This window comes from Crinia signifera, chromosome 2 (genome assembly GCF_055691185.1).
Source record: "Crinia signifera chromosome 2, ASM5569118v1, whole genome shotgun sequence".
Taxonomy (NCBI): Eukaryota; Metazoa; Chordata; class Amphibia; order Anura; family Myobatrachidae; genus Crinia; species Crinia signifera.
In genome coordinates this window covers 241234280-241259340 of record NC_139218.1, presented here as the reverse complement: position 1 = coordinate 241259340, position 25061 = coordinate 241234280, and the positions used below count along the sequence as shown (strand labels likewise).

The 25061-nt window shown below is 42.4% G+C and overlaps 1 protein-coding gene across 6 annotated transcripts in view; it reads left to right on the top strand.

Annotated features, from left to right (window-relative positions):
- LOC146060654 (uncharacterized) overlaps positions 1 to 25061 on the top strand; it is a 483494-nt gene that overhangs the window by 396458 nt on the left and 61975 nt on the right. For all 6 annotated transcript variants that reach the window (XM_083174095.1, XM_083174093.1, XM_083174092.1 and 3 more), the window contains 4 exons: positions 8680 to 8776; positions 9455 to 9639; positions 11633 to 11810; positions 13452 to 13608. In XM_083174095.1, the coding sequence (XP_083030221.1) occupies positions 8680 to 8776; positions 9455 to 9639; positions 11633 to 11810; positions 13452 to 13608 (617 nt within the window). The remainder of the gene's footprint in view (positions 1 to 8679; positions 8777 to 9454; positions 9640 to 11632; positions 11811 to 13451; positions 13609 to 25061) is intronic.

Sequence of the window (25061 nt, the reverse complement as noted above, 5' to 3'; positions counted from 1 at the left end):
ATGCAGTTTGTGCAGTCTCATCTTTCACAACAGGTCTAAAATACTTGACTATGTGTCTTTGTTGGCTTATATTTTAGTTTATTTATTTGTTCAGTATACAGCATTGCCTATGTATAGCTCAGGCAGTAATCTGTCGGTTGCCTGCTGATCAGAATGTTGTAAATCTGCTCATGTGCCATAGTACTTTTCTATTATAAGTCTGGGAATATGTTATGGCCCCCACATACAGCACGATATTCAGGCATTTTCTGAGCGATTCTAACAAATCGCTCAGAAAATGCCTGAAGATGCATGTAAATCGCTGTGTATATAGCCCACACAGCGATTTACATGCGCGCACCCGCCGTTCTGAATCTGTCCAAGATTCAGAACGGACGGGCTGTACAATACAGAGCAGTCGCTCAGAAAGCTCCTGCTCATCTCCCGCATGTGTGGCTGCGGGCAGATGAGCAGGGCCGAGCGACTGCGGACGCCGCAGACCCGCCGCACCCCGCGCCACAGAACCCGCCGCCGCCACCCCTGACCCCCCTCCCCCACCAGCTGTAGCACCCATCGCCACCCCCACCTCACCTCTCCTCTCGGCGGCAGCGGGGCGGCAGCGCGGCGGACATGTAAAAAAAAAAAAAAAAATTAAATTTCAAAATAGCCGCGGCCAGCCAATCACGGCTCGCCGCGTCATTGCCCCGCCCCCTAGAGCTGGCTATATTAGCCAGCTCGAGACAGGGTCGGGGCAGTCAGTCCGACGGCGGAGGAGGAGTGAAGAGCTCCTGAAGTCCTGGGAGGCGCGGCCAATGCAAAAGAGCTTAAAAGGCCGCCGCCCCCAGGTGAAGAACACAGATGAAGAGGCAGAAGCCCTGGGAGGCGGCGGCCATGCAAAAGAGCTTAGGGGGCCGCTGCCCCCAGGTGAAGACCAGATGCAGTTTAATAAAATACTAAAAACTCTGTGTTTGTGTTTTTATTAAATAAAACATTTAAAAGCAGTGTTTGTTGTTTTATTTTAATATTTCCTTTACATTGGGGCTATAGGTACCGGCGGGCCTTTAATGCCCCACATGCTGGTACCTGTGGTTCTCCCAAGTGCCAGCATGTGGGGCAGGCTTGCTGGGACCTGTAGTCCTACTGTAAAAGACAATATTACTGTTAAATAAGCTATCAACCCTGCACCCACCGCCCAGGGGTGCAGGGGATAGCCCCGGGCTGCAGCCCAGGCCTGGGGTGCCCTGGAGAGGGGGGACCCCCTTATTTGGGGGGTCCCCACCTCCCCAAAAACTCCCGGCCTGGGCTGACTAGTTAGGGTGGGTAATGCTTTGGCCACGGGACACCATCAAGCGTGTCCCCTGGCTATGGCATTACACCCCCTGCTAGTTGAGCCTGGTGCTGGTCTCCAAAATATGGGGGACCCCTATTCATTTTGTCCCCCGTATTTTGGAAACCAGGGCCAGCTCAAGAGCCTGGTGCTGGTCCCCAAAATCCGGGGGACCCCACGCACTTTGTCCTCTGGATTTTGGGAACCAGGACCACTCAAAAAGCCCGGGGCTGGTCATGCCTGGGGGGGGGACCCCATGCCATTTTTTTTTTACAAAATTATTGTCTGTATGACAGAGGATGAGACGCTGGACCCCGGACTTGGTAAGTATTTTTTTGTCAGCTCCCACTGTACCACCAATGTTTAATAGTTTAACCACTAGCCACCATGATTTAATTTTTTTTTGGGGGGGGGGGGGTAGCATATTAGGGGAGGTGAAAGAATACTTATTAAAGAAGACATTAGTTATGTGCTAGATGTGTTCAGTAATAATAACATTTTTGTGATGAAGTGCAGTGTTTTTACTTCACTTTCTGTGACAGATTTGAAATCTCCCGTGCTGAATCTCCCATTATGAATCTCTGACACAAATCTCTCTGTATGTGGCTCATTGTCTGAAATGAGTCACAAGAGTGAAATCTCTTGTGCTGAATCTCCCGTTATGTATCTCTGGCACACATCTCTGCGTATGTAGGGCCCTTTAGTTTGCATGTACCTGAAGTCTACTATTTCGGAACACAACCATAGGAGACAGAGGACACTGGGGAGCTATAGAACAGTTTAATAGTGTTAATGTTCCATTCAAATGTAAAAGTAGTTTAAACCTGGAGAGACTATGCAGCAATCTCCTTGCAGTGCACAGCCCAGTACAGCAAATATTTACAATGTAATAATTGTCCGCAATAAAACTGTAAACTGTAAAAACAATTGCTACCAGTAAAATTCACAAATTGCTAAGTGGATTTTGTAGGAGCATATTATGAGTATATTTAGAAGGCATGAAACAAAAGTGCTGTCTACATGGGAAATAACAACAGTATACTGTATGTACACACTGATACAGACAAGTTCAAACTTGCATATATACATAATTACAATTTACAGATTGCATAATTATTAATAAAAAAGGAGCTTACATTATAGACAGGAAATGGGTGGACAAGAGTTGGAGGTGGCAGAGGCTGGAGAGTTAGGAGGGGAAGACGGCTTGGATGAAAAGGTGGGATGTAAGGGCACTTTTTAAAGCAGAGTAGATAATGGATAATTGAGTGTTGAGAGTGGTGTGGGAGAAATACTGTAGTTATTTGCAACAAATTAACAGCAGTTCATGAACTCTTCATCCCTGGCAACTGCAATCTGCTGGCTATTACAGAGACTTGGCTTACACAATCAGACACGGCCTCCCCTGCAGCACTGTCACATGGTGGTTTGCACTTCACACAGACCTCCAGGCCTGGTAACAGTAAAGGAGGGGGTGTTGGAATGTTACTCTCCCAATTGTTCACATACACAGTGCTACCATTAGTTGCATCACTCACATTCACATCATTTGAAGTGCACTCTATCAGGGTTTTCACCCATTTCTTTCTGCGTGTTGCAGCTATCTATTGCCTACCTGGGTTTCCCAAACAACAATTTCTGGAAGATGTCTCTGCCTGCCTCCCACACTTCTTATCTGCTGACATCTCCACCATCATCATGGGTGATTTCAATATTGCTATTGATAACCTACTTTCTCCTAATGCCTCTAAACCTCTCTCTAACCACTTATCTTGGCTTCACCCAATGGTCTGACTCCTCTACTCACAAGGAGGGACACTGCCTTGATCTTGTATTCATTAGGCTATGCTGTTTCTGAATTCACTAACGCCCCATTCCCTATCTCTGATCACAACCCTATCACTTTCTCAACCTCCTCCAACTCTCCAAACTCTATAATACCAAAATCATGGAAGCTTCCTCTAACCCGCAGAAATATTAATGCTGTTGATTTTCAACAACTTTCTACCTCTCTGCAACAATTGCTCTCACCCATTTCTACACTTGCCTGTCCTGATTCAGCTTCATCCCACCTGAACCAGACTCTACAAACTGCCCTTGATAAAGCTGCTACAGATACTCCTAACAATCCACGTAGGCTTAGATGCCAACTGTGGCACTCTAAATTAACAAGACACCTGCAAAAACTATCATGTATATTTTAACGTCAGCATCGTAAATCATGAAATCCAAGTGACTTCATCACATTTAAGACTACCTACTAATCCTATCATAAGGCTCTGGACACTGCTGACTCTTTAATACATTTAAATCACTTTTTACCCTCCCTCACCCTCCCTTTCAGTGCACAAGAACTTGCTTCCTTCTTCAAGGACAAGATTGATAAAATTCAAGATGAAATGGCATGCTCTTCCTCAGACAGTGACTTGCTTACTTCCTTTCTTGAGCCTTTTTCCACTTTCTCCTCCTTTAACCCCACAAGTGAGGATGAAGTATCAACACTCTTCTCGTCCTTCTACTCTACTTACTCTGTTCTTGATCCTATACCCTCACAAGTCAGTAAAGCTCTGTCTCCTGTGCTTATCCCAAACTTAACTAAAATCTGTAATGTCTCTCTACTGGCATATTTACTTCTCTGTTCAAGCATGCACTTATTACTCCCATTCTAAAAAAACACAATTCTGATCCAAACTGTCTCTCAAAATACCATCCTACCTCTCATCACTCATGCCTCTCCATGCTACTTGAAAGACTTGCCTGCACTCGCCTTACACACTTTCTTAACTCCTACAACTTATTGGATCTGCTTCAGTCAGACTTTCGCTCTCAAACCTCCACAGAGACAGCATTGACTAAAGTAGTCAATGATCTGGCTACTGCTAAATCTAAAGGCCATTTCTCACTTCTTATTCTTCTAGATATCGCTGCTGCCTTTGACACTGTTGACCAATTTCTTCTCATACAAACACTACAATCACTAGGTCTTCAGAACACAGCCCTTTCTTGGTTCTCATGCTACCTATATAATCACTATTTCAGTTTTTGCTTCTCTGGTTCTACCTCCTCTTCACTACCTGTGTCAGTTGGAGTACCACAAGGCTCAGTCTTAACTCAATCTATACCTCCTCTCTTGGCAAACTAATCAACTCTTTTGGATTTCAGTATCATCTGTAGCTGATGATGAGTCCTTGTTATTTGAGTGCCTCCCACCTTTTGGCTATGTTAAGATATATATATATATATATATATATATATATATATATATATATATCCAGTAATTGTGACCTGCAAGGACACACCGCAGCTGCTTGAAACACACCCCACTGCAACTTTTTACAAATGCCGAAATAAAGCGATTCCCTTGAGCACAGTCTTCATCGCCTCTTCATCGCCTGGTTGTATATATATATATATATATATATATATATATATATAAACTTTTAAAGCTGGTCTGCTACCTTCTGTGTTTGTGCATGTGTGAGAGAAAAAGAGATGTAGTTTCACTCAATGTAGTTTACTAGACATATATATTATAGATATAAATATATTATAGATATATAGATCTATCTATCGCTATATATCAATCAAGAAAATATAGTGTCGTTTTGACCTGCAAGGACACACCCCAGTGGTGTGAAGCACAACCCATCTGCAACTGCTACTGATAGGCATGTATTATGTACATTGAAATCATTTTCCAAGCTTTCCTACATTTTCTACAGCTACATTAAAAATCAATCTATTATTTATGAAGAAATGTAATTCTTGTTATTAATATTTAGTACTAAAATGTAAAAGTATCTACTTACCTTATCTCTGGAATCTCCTGAGAAAATATTATATTGCTGAAGGATCCAGGCAATCTCCTTAATTGCAATTACAGCCTACTCAACCCAAAGCATTATTCTTAATGCTTCATTCAACATATAATTGGGGTCTAATGCACACACTATAATCTTTTAATAACAACAAAATAGAGCTTCACACATATAAATACCATGCTCATGCGGTTACACAGGTTATTTATCATTTATGCATTGTGTCAATCTGTGAATTTACTTGAAGCTAATTAAACATGTGAACCACAAGTTGTGGGTGATGCTTAATTACTTTTTATTACATTATAATGATGTCGGTCATAAGGAGTTTTCAAATTTCAATTAGGTTTGGTGTTGCTATAAGCCACATGATGAATGAGGCATAGAATGATAATATACTGCATACATAAACACAGTAAAGCACAACTATCCCTGACACCATGAGCTGCATATGTAATAACTTCAGAGTGATGTCATCATGCACTTAGCACTTTTTCGAAATAGGATGAATTTGACATATTATTAAAGAAATGTAACAATTTGGATGTATCAGATTAAATATGTGCAGACTTAAGGTCCATACACACTGGGCGATTTTGCCTAGTGTGTATGGACAGCGATGATAGGGAAAATCACTGGGCTGAATACACATACACACATGTAAACACAATGAACGATTTTCACCTGTTTTAGCGATTTTCCCTGGGTTGGACAACTTTCCATAGCATGACGCTATGGAAATCCGTCCACTCTGTCTCTCATCTGCTGGTAATGCCAGGAGATGAGCGGTTGGGCCAGCGATGATGTGGGATCGCGCATCGGCGCTCACCGTTCACACTGGGAGGCTTTTGACCTGAAAGCAGCTCAAAAGACAAAACAGAGCTGCTTTCAGCACAAAGTCACCCAGTGTATATGGGCCTTTACTGTATCATGCAGTGCTGTACATTCACAAACGACTTACTTATTGATGTGAAGGTATAGATGGCCTGCGCCTGCCTAAGTTTTTTCATTCTACATTTATGCAAATTTTATATATTTAGGGAGACAATGGGGCTTATAGTGTATGGGTTCTACATGCCTACATAGCATTGTTCTCACCTCCTCCACTTCTCATAATAGGCCCTTGAACATTTCCAGCTCAATGCCCATTAGGCCCTTAATTTGGCCCTGAGTGCTACCACCAGCAATTTTACAGAGAGAAAGAGTGCTATTGACCAATGTAATATCATTAAGGCCCATACACACTAGGCAATTCTGAGCTCAAAGTAGCTCACTCTCCCCATTTTGAGCTATGTTGAGCTCAAAATATCCTAGTGTAAATGGGCGGGTGGTGTTGGGAATCAGGATTTATGGTTCTGTCTGCTTTGGTTTTCTGTTCAGTTTGTGTTCGGCATTTGACTCACTGGTGGCCTCCAGTGGTAGGTCTGTGCCACATCAGCTTAATATTCTGTGAGCAATTATTCACAAGGCTGTGAGGTAATTAGCTTGTTTAGCACTTGCTTGGGAGCTGCCTGGATATCCACCAGGTGTTATCAATCACCTGAGGCCTTGATGAGGCATGCTGAGCTGTGGAATCCTGCCAGTGATAGCTTTCTGTTACCAGTGTTTATTTCCTGCTTCCTGTGCAGGGAACTCTCTGTCAGCTCTCAGCTACGCTACCTGGTCCCTTGTTCTGGTCTCCTGTTTGGATCTCAGGATATATCCTCTGCAGCTCAGCTCCTAGTTGCTTTGTCTCCTTCTGGGTCCCATTACATCAGCAGCTCTGCTTCCGTGCCTGGCCCTGATCCACTGTTACCTCCTTTCCGTGGGTCGCGTAAGTGCTCCAGTGGAGCCTGGTATTATCTCGCTTTTTACTCGGCGGCTTGCCGATTTCTTTAGTTTTCGGGGCTGCTCAGCCCGTAGTTTAAGTTGGGGGTTCTGGACTTCGCCCCGCCGTGGGCTTAGCCTGCCTATTTCTCTGGTGGTTTCCAGTGTACATTTCTCTGTTACCCTCTGCCCGTCATTCCAGTTCTTTGTTAGGCAGGGCTCGCCATTCTGTATTGGGTTGTTTTGGGGATTCGCTGTGCTGTGTTACACCCGTTGTTTGGAGATTCTCCGAGTCTGTCTCTTGTGCCTGCGACTGGGTCGTACTCCCGTCATTGGCCAGGTGCCGGTAGATAGGGGCTCTTACTTAGTTAGGCCCGTTAGTCAGATCATCCTCTTGAGTAACACCCTGACGATCTCTCACCCTTTGTCCGTCCCTAAGACCTGGCTGCATCGGGGCTGGAGCGCTCCTTCGAACGCGGCGGCCACAGGTGAAGCCTAGTTCCTACAGGGGTTTGACATCTGCCCGGGGGACTCAATAGAGTCAGTGTAGGTTTCGCTGTGGCCATCCTAACCAGCGGTCCCGGCTACGGGCTTACGCCTGATCTCCAGCTTCCAGCCTCCGGTAGTTACATCCAGCGCCCAGGCGGCAACCGTAACAGGTAGTGAGCGCTGATGCACGATCCCGCATCATCGCCCACCCCACCGTCCATCGTCCTGTTTAACAGGATGATTAAACCACTTTCCACAGTCTCCTATTATGCTATTATGGAAAGTGGTTCACACACCCCCTCCACCCCCCCCCCCCCCCCCCCAGTGAAAATTTCAGGGCTGGGTGAAAATTGCTCAGCATGTATGAACTGAGCAATTTATTGGCCAGCAATTTTCACATTAACGTAGAATGGCCAGGGTGTACCTACCTTTACTTATGCTTTCCTGGTCACATGCTTTGCAGTTCTCTCCCTTGTTCTTGCACTCTTGATTCTAGCATCTACTACTCTCTCCTTCACTTACTCTGAAGAACGACCCTAAACCCTTAGCAGTTTTCCTTAGCAGATATGCTTGTGTATCAACACTATTTACATATAGATTGTAAAGCTTGTGAGCAAGGTACTCTTTTAGCTGCAACATTCACTGAGCACTAAGCTTGAGTTTGTACAAAAGTGCGCAAAGTTCTAAATATATTTTCAGTATCTGCTAAAGTCTGTTCTGATCTACTGGAGCACCCTCTAATTTCCATAATATAATAATGGGGGCAGGTTAAATTTAGAAAAATGCACAGCCATTCTAGTCCCTATATTTAAAAAAAAATAAACATAAGCTAGAGAAAAGTACACATATTAGGAATTATGATAAGATATAGGAACAAATTTGAGGACCTATTTAAAATAAAATTAGGGCAAATACAATTGCCTTGTAAACAATCTTACAGGATTCACATTTACAAATAAAACTAATTACCGTTTATTGACAAATGTAATAGCCTCTAAGCTTTGCGGCCGTACGAGATGCCGACCGCACTGGGAAGGTTTTTTAAAGGGGAAATCATTTACAAGGCAAAACCATGCATTTTGGCTGGCATTCCGCAAGGCTGACAAACTCAGAGGCTATTACATTTGACCATTAGGAAAACCAATGTAGGAATCCAATGCTACGTGTCTAGTAACAAAGCTACAAAGTACTGAGCTCAACATTGACAAATTAAGTGGTTACAATCCTGCTAAGTGTAATTACCTTTTTTCTTGCTTACAGGTATCCTGGCATTTCCTAATTTTAAATCAGATAGACAGAAAACTATTTTTGAGTGATTTGTTATATACAGATTCTTTGCCACGACTGCTTAATTCAGGTAAATACATTCACATTAATCTAAAGTAATATTCCTTTTCTCTGCAAAACTTTAAAAGTTACAGTATGTATAATATTCTCTCTTCATGGAAAAAAGTTATTATTTTCTTAAGGCCCCCATACATTAGTTTGAGTTGTTTTAAGGGCAATTTGGACCTGGTTTCCCTTGAATTCCCCGGCAGCTTCCCGGGAGGAGTTCCATACAATTTGGTACTTGATGTGCCACATTTTACATGTGATAAATTGCATGCAATTTATCATATGTAGAAGGACTCCCATGGAGCTGCCGGGAGAGTTCAAGGGAAGTCAAATGCAATACACCCGCGATGGGCTGTTGATGGCTGCTCATACGATTTATGTTATAACATGAGTGCAGCATTGCCAAGCAGATGGTGGATGTTTTTTGTGGCCAAGACTGGTCATGTAGCTACTGTACCACTCGTGCAGCAGTACATCATCAGAAGTACTGGTGCATAAACCAATGCCTGCCACAAGTGCTGAAAGCCATTTTCAGGCACATCCAAGAACCTGCGCTCGTGGTGGCCTTCATGATAATGCACCTGGCCCCAATCCAGTAAAGTGGTGTATTTTCTGACCCATAAATGCATTCAGGAGCTCATGTGTTTGCAGCGGTTTCCCTCGTTAACTCATTATCTGAATATTTTCATTTATCCCCTAGCAATTGTATCAGCATTGGGCCACATGGAAGAAGAGAGATTTGCAAATGCGAGTCTGAATCCCATCTCAATTCAAAGACTTTGCTTTGGAATTTGTGTATTGCATGGTGTTCTGCAGACACAGTGGATATTTCCCAGCACTGGTTTGAATCATCTTCTATATCTGGGACCTATACAGCTTACACAGGTGAACTAGTTACTGATGTTATTACAGTCCAAACATGTATGTATAATGAGCACATCTAAATCTACTTTATTGTACAGCATCTTGTCATATAATGAGAACAGTTTGGGGCATAGTTAATAGCACGTTAACTTGAGTATAAAGCATAATAGCATCCTGATGTATACATAATATATGTAATCTCCGGTATTCTGTAATACAATACCTGTATTTAATTCTGAAAATGAATTTTCAATTTTAATTTACTGCAGGTGAGTATCCTTTATCCAAATATCTATTATCCAAATTATTCCGAAAACCATACATTCCTAAAAGCACTACTGGGGACATCTGTAACAGCATTACTGAGCACATGATATGTAACTGGCACTACAGGGGACATCTGTAACAGCACTACCGAGCACATGATATGTAACTGGCACTACTGGGGACATCTGAAACAGCATTACTGAGTACATGATATGTAACTGGCACTACTGGGGACATCTGTACCAGCACTACTGAGAACATGATATGTAACTGGCACTACTGGGGACATCTGTAACAGCACTACTGAGCACATGATATGTAACTGGCACTACTGGGGACATCTGTAAAAGCACTACTGAGCACATGATATGTAACTGGCACTACTGGGGACATCTGTAACAGCACTACTGAGCACATGATATGTAACTGCCACCACTGGGGACATCTGTAACAGCACTACTGAGCACATGATATGTAACTGCCACTACTGGGGACATCTGTAACAACACTAATGAGCACATGATATGTAACTGGCACTACTGGGGACATCTGTAACAGCACTACTGAGCACATGATATGTAACTGGCACTACTGGGGACATCTGTAACAGCACTACTGAGGACATGATATGTAACTGCCACTACTGGGGACATCTGTAACAGCACTACTGAGGACATGATATGTAACTGCCACTACTGGGGACATCTGTAACAGCACTACTGAGGACATGATATGTAACTGCCACTACTGGGGACATCTGTAACAGCACTACTGAGCACATGATATGTAACTGCCACCAAATATTTATAAGAAAATGATTGTTTGGCATTTAAATTCAGTACCTGAGATAGTACACAAACTTTGTATCATGTTTTAAAACCTTGTTTTATGCACAATAAAATATATTTGTGTGTATTTCATGTGTTTGATGTGTTTATACTACATAAATGCAAGATACATAAGTAAAATATAAAAATATTCTGAAATACGGAATAATCCGTTATCCAAAATTCATCTGCTCCCGAGCATCTTGGATAAGGGATACTCAACCTGTACTTTAAATGCATTTCCTTCTCTGTATGATGTATAGACTGCATACACTGGTGCTTTGAAAAAGAATGCTAATTGAAGCTTTGGCAACAAAACCTTGCTTCAGGTGACTTTTGAGATATGTTCAACATGGCTCAAATCGGCTCTGTAGCATAATGTGCCAAACTGCTTTAGCAGGCACTATATCAGCCATAATATTCTGTTGAGCATTAGCAATTCTCAGAAGAGTAGGAATCGTTTAATTGATACAACATGATTGCTTGTCCAGAAAGTAAGACATTACATTCATATATAGGGGCAAATGTAATAGGGTGCAAGAAGCCGGAGTGGTGTCAGTTTGTCTGAGAATGGGCGTATTTTTAAAGTGGCAATCAGTGGTTTTTAAATGTGCTTTGAGCACTTGATTTTAGCACCGGTGTGTGTACAAATGCCCCTTCTCATTGAGGGGATGAGGGTGGGTGTATTTATTGAAGCACATAGAGACAAAATTGTGAGAAATAAAATACTAGCCAATCAGCTCCTGCATTTTATTTTACAAGCTGCATTCGAGAAAATTACAGGATCTGATTGGCTGGTACTTTCTCTTTCCAATCTCTGCCCCTTGAGCAGCTAAAGGTTTTTACTGTCATGGTTACTTGCTGTTACCGTATACCTTGACTGAAAACGTTGATGAAAATATTTCTGCTTTTGCAATTAGAGCCTCAACGCAGTCTTCAATACTTACGATAAAATGAAAACCTGTGATAACAACTTTACTGGAGCCATAGTTGAAGCAGTAGACGCCATATATTCTTCTCTTACACTAACGTTAGAGGATAGAGCTTACATTCAAGCCATTGTGTATGAGACTATATCATGCAGCCTTCAGCAGTCAGGTAAGCCAAACTGTAACTCATATATGCCAATATTTTAGAAATGACTGACATTACTGAAGACCTCATAAGTTCTGGTTCCCAGACCAGCCACAAGCCCTGCTTGGTTACCCTTTGTAAAATCAACATTTAAGGGGTTAATTACATTTACAGGAAAAGGGGGTTTGGGTGTTGAAGATCTGGTGAAATGTAATATCCTGACGTATAGAGTCAATTTTGGATGTGAATGGTTGGCAAAGTCAAGGGTATAGAATGAGAATGGAAGTTGAGGTGGGTGGGAAGAGAAGGGAGTTGAAAATGGCAAAGAGAAGCCAGGGGTTTGATTACTGGGAGAAGAGTTTCTTTAAAATATTACTGTTTAGAGAGGGAAGGGGCAGCACTGTGGCATGAGAGCAGTGGCGTAACTATAGAAGAGGGTGCAGGGGGTGCAGCTGCTATGGGGCCCAGGGGTTTGGGGGGCCCAAGGCTCAGCAGACAGCCCCCTGCACCCTCTTGAATTTATTTTTATTAAGTGTCCCCCCCCCACCGAGGCTGTGGTCATCTCCCCTTTTCCACAGCTCACGTATATGTGAGCGGGAGATCCCACCCAGCCACATCGTCACTGATGCACCGGCTCCAGCGCTGAAAGTGAAAGCCAGCAGGGAGATCTGGCCTTGGTGGCATGCCCCTCCCCAGCGCTGATCTTCAAACCCTGGAAGGTGGTGGGACGGTCCTTGGTGGATCCCCGTCCAGCGCGCCACCTCTACCTCCAGTGCTGACCGTGAGACTCACCGAGAGAGGGGGATGACTTGGCGGCTCTGCTCTCCCACGGCACTGATCGTAACACCCCATGTGGAGCTTAGCGGGCCCCCACCTCCCCAGCACTGATTGTAAGACACCCCCATGTGGAGATTGGCCACAGCAGGCTCCAGTGCTGATCCTCAGACCAAGAACCACTTGGCACCCCCTCCTCCCTACACCAGCACTGACCTTCAAGCAGCAGCTGGAGCTGAGGAGGTGGATTGTGCAACCAGAGAAGCACTCCCCAGCCCAGTGCACTCATGTCCCCAGACCCCAGCCCAGTGCACCCCCCATCTGACTAGCCTTCCCCAGCGCAGTGCCCCCATCTGACCAACCAGCCCATTGCCCCCATCTAACCAACCATCCCCTGTCCCCAACTCAGTGCCCCCCATCTAACCAGCCAGCGCAGTGCGCCCCATCTGACCAACCATCTCCTGTCCCCAGCCTCCCCACCATCCCAGTGTCTGTCACCATGCCTCCCTTTCCCCTCCCTGATTAGCTTACTGCCCACATCCCACTGCCCACCGTCCAACCCCCAGCCAGAAAAGTCACAGCCCCTCCTTCCCCCCATAACCTTAATCACCTTTGTGTAACCTTAACTAGTATTGTCTGTCTAGTTCTGCCTTCTACTCTGTCATACCCCTCCCCCTCAAATTGAAATTTGCCCTGCACAGAAGCAAAATAACTCACCCAGATCTAACTCTCCCACATATTACATTTGCCCCACCTGCAGTGCACATGATTTTGCCCATTTTGAGAACAAATTTATCTTGCGATCAGATCTGAATTAGGCCCTGTATCTCTTCAAGCATATTTAAAAAGCATTAAATACATTGTTTCTCTTGTGTCGTTGCTACTTCACAGAATATCTTAACATCAATCACCTCAGCTTTCCCATTCCACCTGCTGATGTGCCCCCTGCACAGTATTCAAGCTGGTTGATTGACCATCTGCCTACAAACAATTCATGCAAAGCATTACTCTTCTCAAGAGCATCGGAGAGAGCTACTGTGGACACATAGTAAGTTGTGTATTGTATCTATGTACAATTTATAATATGATTGGACATAATGATGTTTTTACCGCACCGATTGTCAACATTGAAGGTGTGGTCACAAAATGAGTCATGATTTCAGTGACCGTGGATTTTGCTATACTGTACACGGATTGTCCTATTTGGAAATCCCCAGCTCACTGTGCCCTGACTATATAGCAAAGACAGTGGCTGTCAATACCTAAGGCTTTCACACCTAAAAACCTACAGCAGTTTACAGAAAAAGAAAGGAATATAACTAGTCTCCACAGCTCCATTAAATTGTACCTGATGAACTGTGTGTGTGTGTGTGTGTGTGTGTGTGTGAGTGTGTGCACTGTGGGCCATGGTAACTGCCTTCACATATGATTATATCCAGCTCCAAAGCTATCAGTTATAAAGATCACGGTTTATAGAACTTTTTTAACATCTCGGATTTGGGTGAACACTGGTCTTCATTTTTTTGCCGAGGCCACTGGCTGCATCCAAATCTTTTATAAATATGTACTTAGTAAATGGACTGAGTGAAATATATGCGCTCTATTATATTACGCTCCAGACAGGATATTGTTGCTCGTGGAAGTCAGGAAGTAACGTGGTGGAATGCATAGGGTACAGTGTCAATACATCACTTCAGGTAAAAGATTGCCTTTGAAACGCAGGAAGTGAATGTGGTGGAACGCATAGGAGGAAGTGCCTTTCTGGTAGAGCGGCACCGGTCCAGATTATGTGTGTTTAATCTTAATCATCTATGTGGGTATATTAGTAGGTCCCCACCTCACTGATGCTCCATATGCTTTTGAGAAAGGGCCGTTTGTGCCCGAAAGCACACTTAAGCGATAGAAAACCACCGAACGGAACCACCTGATCCACCTGCCTTGTGGGAGTGCAGATTGTCATACTCTGACTGCTCGCTGCTGGAATCCGTTACCCTGAATGGGTTATATGTGAGCATTTTTTTTTTAACCATGTGTATATTCTGTAATTTTAAACCTACAGTATTGCATTAAGGCCCTTATTCAGATCTGATTGCAGTACAAATTTGTTCTCAAAATGGGCAACACAATGTGCCCTGCAGGTGGCGCAGATGTAACGTGCAGAGAGAGTTAAATTTGGGTGGGTTGTGTTGAAACTGAAATCTAAATTGCAGTGTAAAAATAATGCAGCCAGTATTTACCCTGCACAGAAACAAAACAACTCACACAAATCTAACTCTCTCTATACATGTTACATCTGCCCCACCTGCAGTGCACATGGTTATGCCCATTTTGAGAATAAATTTGTACTGCGATCAGATCTGAATAAGGGCCTATATTTGGGAGATGGAAAAAAAAAGACCCCTTGATATGCGCATAGAATGTGAGTGGATTACATGAAAATAAACTCTATATAATACCTGAACAATATTGCACTATGTTCTGTTCTTTTTAATTACCTTTTCGAATGAAAAAGTGAACAGATTATTAATACGTGTAAATTGATTCATTGTTTGATTTAATCTCGCCAGTGGGCACGCATCCATATATATTGTAATGCCCAATTTACCTCCAATTTGGGTTCTTTTCCTGTGATTAGAAGATAGAAGGTTCGATGCTGTGCGCAGTCCCATGCACACCGCTATTGACTCTCTGAGTCGCTCTTGCTGCAGAAGCAATTTATTGGATTGCTCCTGAGCCAGGCAGTGATATACTGTATTGCATGCAAAAGGACCACATTCGATATATATGAGGTTGACGCAGTCCTTAGGCCTTTAGCCTCTGGTGAGGTTTATCAGATGGCTGATGTCTATAGATAGAAACACAGGAGCCAGTCTTTACACAGGACACCTTCTGTGGCATTAGCATATCGTAGCACAGCTGGTATGTACAATGGTTCAGCAGATGTTTGTTGAACGTACATCTTTAAATTAAGCCCTATGTATATAATGTAATAATAATAATATATAATGTAATAAGTTTGTGCCTTGGGCCTCTCATTGTACTCAACCCAATGTAATTCATGGATGCACAATATAAAATACAATACAGATACATACCTATTTCCTGCTATTACATAAATGTGTTCTAACAGTTTTAAAAAACAAACCTTACTATTTGTGAAATAATTGTAACTCATACCAGAGAAGATGGTATAAATAAGTGACCTAACACAAAAACATAGCATAGTAAATAACCTTTATCTTAAGTATTATCCCTTGTCTTGTTCCAACACTAGATTCTGATTTCATGCACAATAGACACTATTTTGTATATAAAACCCACTATGGTATATATTTTATATTCTTAGGTGTTTAAGTCTTGTTCCAACATTACTGTATATTCTGATTTCTTGCACAATATGTTTTGTGGTGTCCTACAAATTGTATTTGTAAGAGACACATCCAGCGATACCTTCTGTAATTCATGTGGTGAGCATTTCTTGTACACATTGTTTCAGAGGCTGTTAGGATCTCTCCAGAGAAATAAACCCATTTGTACTTATCCATTCTGAGTGATGCATGCTTGGGTGAGCATTACATTGGTTTTAGATTCAATAATAGGCACAGCAGACACTGGGCGGCATGTTTAATTTAAAGCTGTGTCAGGAAGGTGAATATAAACTTGCAGCACTTACTAAAGATACATATTAGACACTTGTGAATATGTCTAGGTATAAAAAAAATCATGTTTTTTCCATTAAGCGAAGATTGAGAGTGTGGGATTTATTCTGTGTAATTTAGTAAGGTTTATTTTATTATACGGTCAGCCACGCTTCTTGTGCTAGATCTGAAACTGAGATACATTGAAAGATAGAGCCAATAGATGTACCAAGGCAGGGCAGACTTCAGCAATGATTGGGCCCAGGCCAGTTGATAAGAGCAGGGCTGGGTATTGTATTTTCTTCTTCAGCCAAAGTGATCACAGCATTGAGTCTGGAGAAAGAGCAGTAATATCCTGGTGGTCAGAGAGTCAGGTTAGCAAAGGACCTAGCAGAATGGGATTTGAGGAGTAGAATCTAGAAATATAGTAGTGGGTTGTCCCAAATTCCTCCTGTAGTAGGGACCCTTGCATGGCAAAGCCATGCATGCTCAATATGGGGCATGACCTCACAGAAAGGGGGCCCGTTACTGTATTGCTCTGTAATGCCCATAACACATAAGGCCAAACACTGTAATGCCCATTACACATTTTGCCACACACCGTGAAGCCCATTACACATTATGCCACACACTGTGAAGCCCATTACATATTATACCACACCATGATGCCCATTACATGTTATGCCACATAAGTGCCACCTACGTACATGCTCTATGCCAGGGGCTACATGCTCTTTGCCATGGGGTAGTTAAATGCTCATTACCAAGGGTGATTACATGCTCATGAGCCAATCGGTCTGGCATCCAGTCAGGAGCAGCAGTGGTGGCTCCTGATTGGCTGCCGGTCCGCAAGCTTCGATTAGCTCACGAGCCATCGCAAAATTTCAAAATAGCCGCGGACTGAGAGAGTCCATCAGATGAACATGCTGATCTTAGAGTTCTGCATTTACATTTAATTCTTCCCAGTTCATAGTGTATATCTTCAATATCAAGTGCCCCCGCCCCCCATTATCAGTAATGATCATCATCACTTTTGGTTAGTATACAATGAGTTCTGTAACACACATATTAGGGATTATGCTGTATCTACATGCGCTATTTACAGTGCTGATATTTTGTTGATTATATTGCTGATAGATCTTGGATTATACTGTACTAGACAGAATTTTATAGAGTCTATACTATTTCAAAGTTTTGTAAGTTGATATGAAATTTGGTCTACAGAGACTATTTATGAAGGATATTTAGCTATTTGAAACTCTTTGTGTATGATAAATGATGCACTAACCAATCAGCTCATGAGAAATGTAATTTGGGAGCAAAATGGCTGAAGAACAATTTATCATGCTCAATCTGTTTCAAATACTGTAGCTAAAGCTCATTGATAAATGGGCCCGTATCTTTGAAAAGTGACAGTCAGAAGGTGGTTGGTTTCTCTCTCCACTTTATCTCTTTCCAAGCTTTGATAAATATACACAAAAGTACCTTGACCTAGTATAGGTTTTCTTTCCCTCCATCATTATATAAAATTTGCATATCTGGGTTATCAAATAAATACTGCAGGTTGGTATATTGGATTAGGTCATTGCATTTTTCATTTAGGATAATTTATATACTGATATCATCAGATGAAGATGTTTAATTGTACCTGGGCAGTGGAACCTCAGTGGTGAAATAGCTCACCTCCAGCTTTCCACAAATGTCCCTCTTGCTACCTAGCAGCAGTTATGGCACTGAACTGTATTTTTTATTTGCATAATTCATAATTATCTTGGCACTTTAGAATGTAGATATATATTTAAAAGCATGATTCAATCTGATTTCATTGCCACCGCATTGTGTTCAAAGCAATTACCATTCATTTGGCTTTTGAGACTGTTGAATGAATTTTCCACATGAGATGCCTTAATTTGTATGTATTTTATTGCTGTAAAGTAGTTATTGGCAAACTGCCTGAAACTTCAGCAAAGGACTGTAATTCTTTTTGCTATGTAATAAAACAATGGGCTTGAGTAACTCAAAGTGAAATTATTAAAATTGATTTTGTTGGTTGTCAGATTCACAATGCTGGAAAAAAAAGATTTAATGCAGAAAAAAATACAGTACTGTAGGTCCAGTTTTCCACCTTTTCAGAATGTAAAGTTATCTGCTGTCGCTGTGCCTGTCTGTCTGTAGTCAGGAGTGTGTTTGATCTCATTATATCTCAATATATAAACTTTACAATATGTAGGGGCAGATTTAACAATGAGGGATATTCTTGTTGTTACTCGTTATGTATGTTAAATGGTGCTCCAGCCAATCAGCTCCTAACTGCCAAGCGTTTGAAAAATGACAGGAGCTGATTGGCTGGAGCAACATATAGGTTGACATTTTATAGGATGAGAGATTCAGAAAGTGAGAGATTTGGTAAGAAATCTCCAGTTTTTTTAATGCAGCAATTATTTACACTTCAAAGGCAAACTGGTTTTGCCGTGTAAATGATTGCCGTTTTAAAGAAACTGGAGATTTCTTACTAAATCTCTCACTTTCTAAATCTCTCATCCTATTACATTTCTCCCCTTAACATTTGTAACAAGTGATAAGAAGAATGTCATTCATGGAGAGAAAAAGAGGGTTTTTTTTTTGCCAATCGCACAGGACCCAAAAACGTATTTAATTGGTTATATAGATAAACTGGACCTTCTATTGAAATATGACAAAGATGCTTGTCTGTATTTTACGAAGGTGTGCAACCTATGGACATATAATATTTTATACAAGAGAAAAGAGAAAAAAGTATGTCCCTTGGTGTGGTGCACCTGAAATTACTTAAAATTTAACTTTTATTGAATAACAATAAAATAGGCTGTGAAATATAAAACACATTCAACATCGAGTGAAAGATAAAGACAATGAGTGTTTAAAAATAAGGTGGCAAGCAGGTGGCACACTGTAATAACCACTTTATATTTTTAATAATGATTTATATCAGTTGTGGGTATGCAGTTTTTCAGACGTATTCCCTTTAATAAAGGCTATGTAGCCTGGGATTTGTCTGCAACGCTTTGAAACATTTTATTTCATTTCAATAACTGTTTTACTATAGAGGAGATTGGTAACAATTTGTCGGAGGTGCTAGATTGCGAGATTGTCTGTGCTAATTGGGTTAATGGTGAAATTAACTCCAAATGATGTTTAAATTAATGAGAGGATGGCTGGTTATGACGTATGGGGTTCCCTTTCACCCACTAGTAACATCTGACGGCCATGACAAGTACAGCTGTTACAATGGCTAATGATGTGCTATCAGAGTTGTCATATATCGCGGTTAACAACTAAAGGTAGTAAAGGGCATTTCATTAAATGAAAAATCCCTATAGTTGTGGTATGAGCCATTTCTTATAGGGATTAGTAGGGATTTACCACCAATACAATAGCAGACGAATGGCACATGGCACTTTATAATTGCAAATCTATCCTTGTATGGATTATGTGCTACAATCGTTGTCCAGGTCAATTTGGTGTGACCAGTTCACTCTCAGTACTGGTAACCGGGATATTGCAAGCCTTAATGGTATACACGGTCTTGCAGCCGGTACATGTATCCAGATACGCTGTGTTTGACCTGGACAACGATTGTAGCACATAATCCATACAAGGATAGATTTGCACTTATAAAGTGCCATGTGCCATTCGTCTGCTATTGTATTGGTGGTAAATCCCTACTAATCCCTATAAGAAATGGCTCATACCACAACTATAGGGATTTTTCATTTAATGAGATGCCCTTTACTACCTTTAGCTGTTAACCGCGATATATGACAACTCTGATAGCACATCAGTAGCCATTGTAACAGCTGTACTTGTCATGGCCGTCAGATGTTACTAGTGGGTGAAAGGGAACCCCATACGTCATAACCAGCCATCCTCTCATTAATTTAAACATCATTTGGAGTTAATTTCACCATTAACCCAATTAGCACAGACAATCTTGCAATCTAGCACCTCCAACAAATTGTTACCAATCTCCTCTATAGTAAAACAGTTATTGAAATGAAATAAAATGTTTCAAAGTGTTGCAGACAAATCCCAGGCTACATAGCCTTTATTAAAGGGAATACATCTGAAAAACTGCACACACATCACAGTTAAGCATACCCACAACTGATATGAATCATTATTAAAAATATAAAGTGGTTATTACAGTGTGCCACCTGCTCGCCACCTTATTTTTAAACACTCATTGTCTTTGTCTTTATCTTTCACTTGATGTTGAATGTGTTTTATATTTCACAGCCTATTTTATTGTTATTCAATAAAAGTTAAATGTTAAGTAATTGCAGGTGCACCACACCAGGGGCATTCTTTTTTCTCTTTTCTCTTGTATCATTCATGGAGAGGCCTATCCCATGGCATATTTTCAGACTCAACTTTATATCAGTAGTAAGGCCCAAGTTTTTTCGGAAGCAGACCGGCTCTTTGCCATGAGACTCTTGGACACTCATGACACCAGGGACTCTTTGCCATGACACTCACCTTTGACAAGGAAGGCAAGCTCTGTATATTTCAGCCATTTCTTAGAGACGTATTCTTGGTCTTCTCAGGGTTTATCGAGCCAGCTTACTAATTTTCCACATTTAACTTTAAAAAATTTACTTATTGTTACCTTCCCCATACAGTATACTCTGAAATGTCACTTAACATTTTACACACAACATATTTAGCATTTAATAGTGGCTTTGTCTTGGATCAATCATCTATTCTATACATAACCTTTATAGATTCACAGAGCCCATATCGGCCCCATTTTCAAGGAGTGTTGAAGGCTGAAGCAAGTGTATGCAAATGTGTCTACAGATGCAGCATCACTAGCTCTGGTGGTGTGATTTCACTGGACCTCCTTAGTTTGCTCAGGTTTACTCTGATCTCTGATAGTCACACAGGTGGTTTGATGCTGTGTCTTTGAACCTATTTTAAGGAGGACAGAAAAGAGTGCCTTTTCTTGGTGCACCTAGAGAAATAATACTTAGTAAAACATCACTTTTATTGAGTTCATTTAAAATAGTTGCGAAGATATAAAAAGGACTGGACAACACGTAAGACAACAAATAGTGATTTTTAAAAAGGATAAGAATCCTCACCTAGCGGGACCCCACTACCCGTTATCACCGTTATTATTTATAATAGATGTAGTGTGGCACGGAAGACTTGTTAATATTACCAAAGTCATGTAATGTGGATAAGTCAGGTTTGTAACTTTATCATATACAATGTATCACAATAGTCCTGAGGCTCACTTAGTGCAGCCACCAGCACGCGCTTGAACACGGATGTGATGCCGTTTCAGCGCTGCTGTTAGGCTTGCTGGAGCCAGTAGTTCCACAACCTGCGTTCCAACCGCAGAGCTGAGTCTGAGGTGTGCCTGTGTGCACTCCCTCGCTCATGCGGATCTAGAACAGGCAGGGACACACACGGCTCTGGCGCCAGAGACCGTGTCAGTGTACTGATTGGGGACCGTGTCCAACGGAAACCCCAATGTAGCCAACAACAAATATATATACAGTTTGTAAGTGGGGAGGGGAAAGTGGGGTATTAGACACACTAGGTGTGTAGTTAGTCGAGCGTACGCTTTCGCAAAAAAGCTTCCTCAGGACCACGTGGTCCTGAGGAAGCTTTTTTGCGAAAGCGTACGCTCGACTAACTACACACCTAGTGTGTCTAATACCCCACTTTCCCCTCCCCACTTACAAACTGTATATATATTTGTTGTTGGCTACATTGGGGTTTCCGTTGGACACGGTCCCCAATCAGTACACTGACACGGTCTCTGGCGCCAGAGCCGTGTGTGTCCCTGCCTGTTCTAGATCCACATGAGCGAGGGAGTGCACACAGGCACACCTCAGACTCAGCTCTGCGGTTGGAACGCAGGTTGTGGAACTACTGGCTCCAGCAAGCCTAACAGCAGCGCTGAAACGGCATCACATCCGTGTTCAAGCGCGTGCTGGTGGCTGCACTAAGTGAGCCTCAGGACTATTGTGATACATTGTATATGATAAAGTTACAAACCTGACTTATCCACATTACATGACTTTGGTAATATTAACAAGTCTTCCGTGCCACACTACATCTATTATAAATAATAACGGTGATAACGGGTAGTGGGGTCCCGCTAGGTGAGGATTCTTATCCTTTTTAAAAATCACTATTTGTTGTCTTACGTGTTGTCCAGTCCTTTTTATATCTTCGCAACTATTTTAAATGAACTCAATAAAAGTGATGTTTTACTAAGTATTATTTCTCTAGGTGCACCAAGAAAAGGCACTCTTTTCTGTCCTCCTTAAAATATCCTGTCTGTGCCTCTGGTAGCACACCCTCGCATTTACATATATTCAATTAATCAATTATGCTATGAGGGTCCACCCGTTTGTTACAATAAATCTACCTCTGTGCGACTGACAAACCTTTCTCTAAATGTCTTTGAACCTAGCAGCAGACCACAGAAGCTTAGGAGGTCTTTTTTCCTTAAGGTGCCTCTTGTGGCTTTTGCGTAATTTCCCACAACAGGTGCATACAAAAATGCAGCAGCTGTTTGAATAGCATCCACCTGAATTAAGTTCCAGCATAGGGGTAGGGAGTGATAGTGTTTGAGGGGGTGGGGTGGTGGCAGGGCAAGATATCAGTGTATGGGGTCCCAAGATTTCTGTTGTCGGCCCTTGTCCTAAGTACTGGTCTTCCTCAAAGTGGGCTTTCACCCCGGGTGTGGTATATCATGCTGACAGTGGCAATTCCTACAGTCATTAGTCCGATGTTGGAATCTCGACTGCCGGGACTCAGACAGCAAGGCATGCGCAATGGAGCCCCTTACAGGCTCCTGCCCTCGCCTGCAAGGGGCTTCATTGTGCTGTACCCTTTATTAATTTTCCTTTTCCTATAAAAAGAAATGTAATTTTGCATGCAGGTGCAATACAAGAGGCATGTGGACCAGCCAGACTGCATTTAGCTGGAACTGCTTGTGTTTATTGGTTAATGCGTATAAAAAACACCATACACTTTTATATGATTACATGCTCACACATTGGTTATCAGTCTTTAAAATCTGGTTTCATGCATTTAGCAGGAGAAAACTGCATAGATGTTCTTGGAGATTTAGAGATTAACTGCAACAGCTGTAATATTGGGTCTGAAGCAGAGTTGAACATATGCCGGCTTGCATTGCAAATCTTCACACTGCTTTCTCGAAAATATGCAAGAGGCTAAAATTATGTGAAAAAGGTTGTTTTCACATTCTTCTCTTATTATTTATGAATTTACTAAAAGGCAACTGCAAGAGATTTTGCAAAAATCTCCTCCAAGCCATTAATGTGATTCTACTTAACATGTAATGTTGCTATGGGCAACTAGTCAGATCCTGTCTACTATCTTCTAGAGCAGGCATGTCCAAATTGTGGCCCTCCAGCTGCTGTGAAACTACACATCCCATCCCAGCATGCCTTGCCATAGTTTTAGCATTCGCTAATAGCAAAACTGTGCCAATACATGATGGAACTTGTAGTTTCACAACAGCTGGCGGGCCATAGTTTGGACATGCATGTTCTAGAGCAGTGGTCTCCAACCTTTTTTGGGGCGTGAGCTACTCGCGGCAAAATAAGCAACCCGAAGAGCTACTAAAATGTACAAAAAAAAAAAAAATCTGCCTAATGACCAAATAATGCACTTTACACATTATGCCATACACTGTAATGCCCCTGACACATTATGCCACATACCTCAATGCCTCAGACACAAAATGCCACACACTGCAATGTCCAATAACTGCATACATACCTCCCAACACTGGAGGCAGAGTAGAAGGGACATCTGTGAGTGTCGAAGGTATTTCGCACGAAATTAGGGGGCATGACCTACTATCGTGGAACTTCTACAAGGCCACATCCCCCCTTTTTTTCTGCTCTGGGGGCATGGCCAGTGCTCTGAGAGCTGCATATATACTTATACATACAGTATGCCACACACATGATACATATGCCCCACACCATGATGCTCCATTATACATTTGCCCCACACCTTGATGCTCATTATACATATGCCCTACATTGTGATGCTCCATTATACATATGCCCCACACATGATGCCCATTATACAGCAGTGAAAGCAGTGCAACACCTCTGTGGAACTTCCATCAGCACCTCTTCCCCAGCTCAGCCTTTGCTTTTCAAGGTCTCCAGACTCACTTCCAATGACTAAGACAAGCACTGGCTGTGTCTGTGAGTTGTGAAGGTCAGGGGTGTGGTGGTGTTTCCTCACAGACAGGTAGGCAGGTGGGAGTGTACATGTCTCAGATGGGCTGCGGGCGTGAGTCACAGGCAAATTGAACTATGGATGTGCACTGCACAAAGCCTGTGCCTCAAATAGTCACACACACACAGTTTAAAAAAAAACAGCAAAGTGACACTTACCAGATCCGGATAGGCCCAAGTGGAGCAGCAACGGCAGAGGCGACAAAGGAGCACAGCATGAAGGAGAAGGCGAGAAATCTCCCGCTGGAAGTCACCTCACGCCGCAATAAAGTGACCTCTGGCTGCAAAGAGAGTCACTTTACAGCCGGAGGTCACTTTCTTGCTGCGTTGACCTCCTGCCACCAAGCGAGATCCGCTAAACGACGGAGAAGCGACAGGAGGTCACTTTCTATCTAGCGCCTTTGACCTCCTGTCGCCAAGCAAGAACTCCTACACATCAGCGGAGCGGTAGGAGGTCACTATAACCGCGCATTTGACCTGCTGCCAAAAACTGAGCAACAGAACACGTCGGAGCTCAGCCCAGCTACCGGTAATCACCCGGCGAGCTACCTGTCGCTCGCAAGTGACGGGCTGGCGAACCCAGTTCT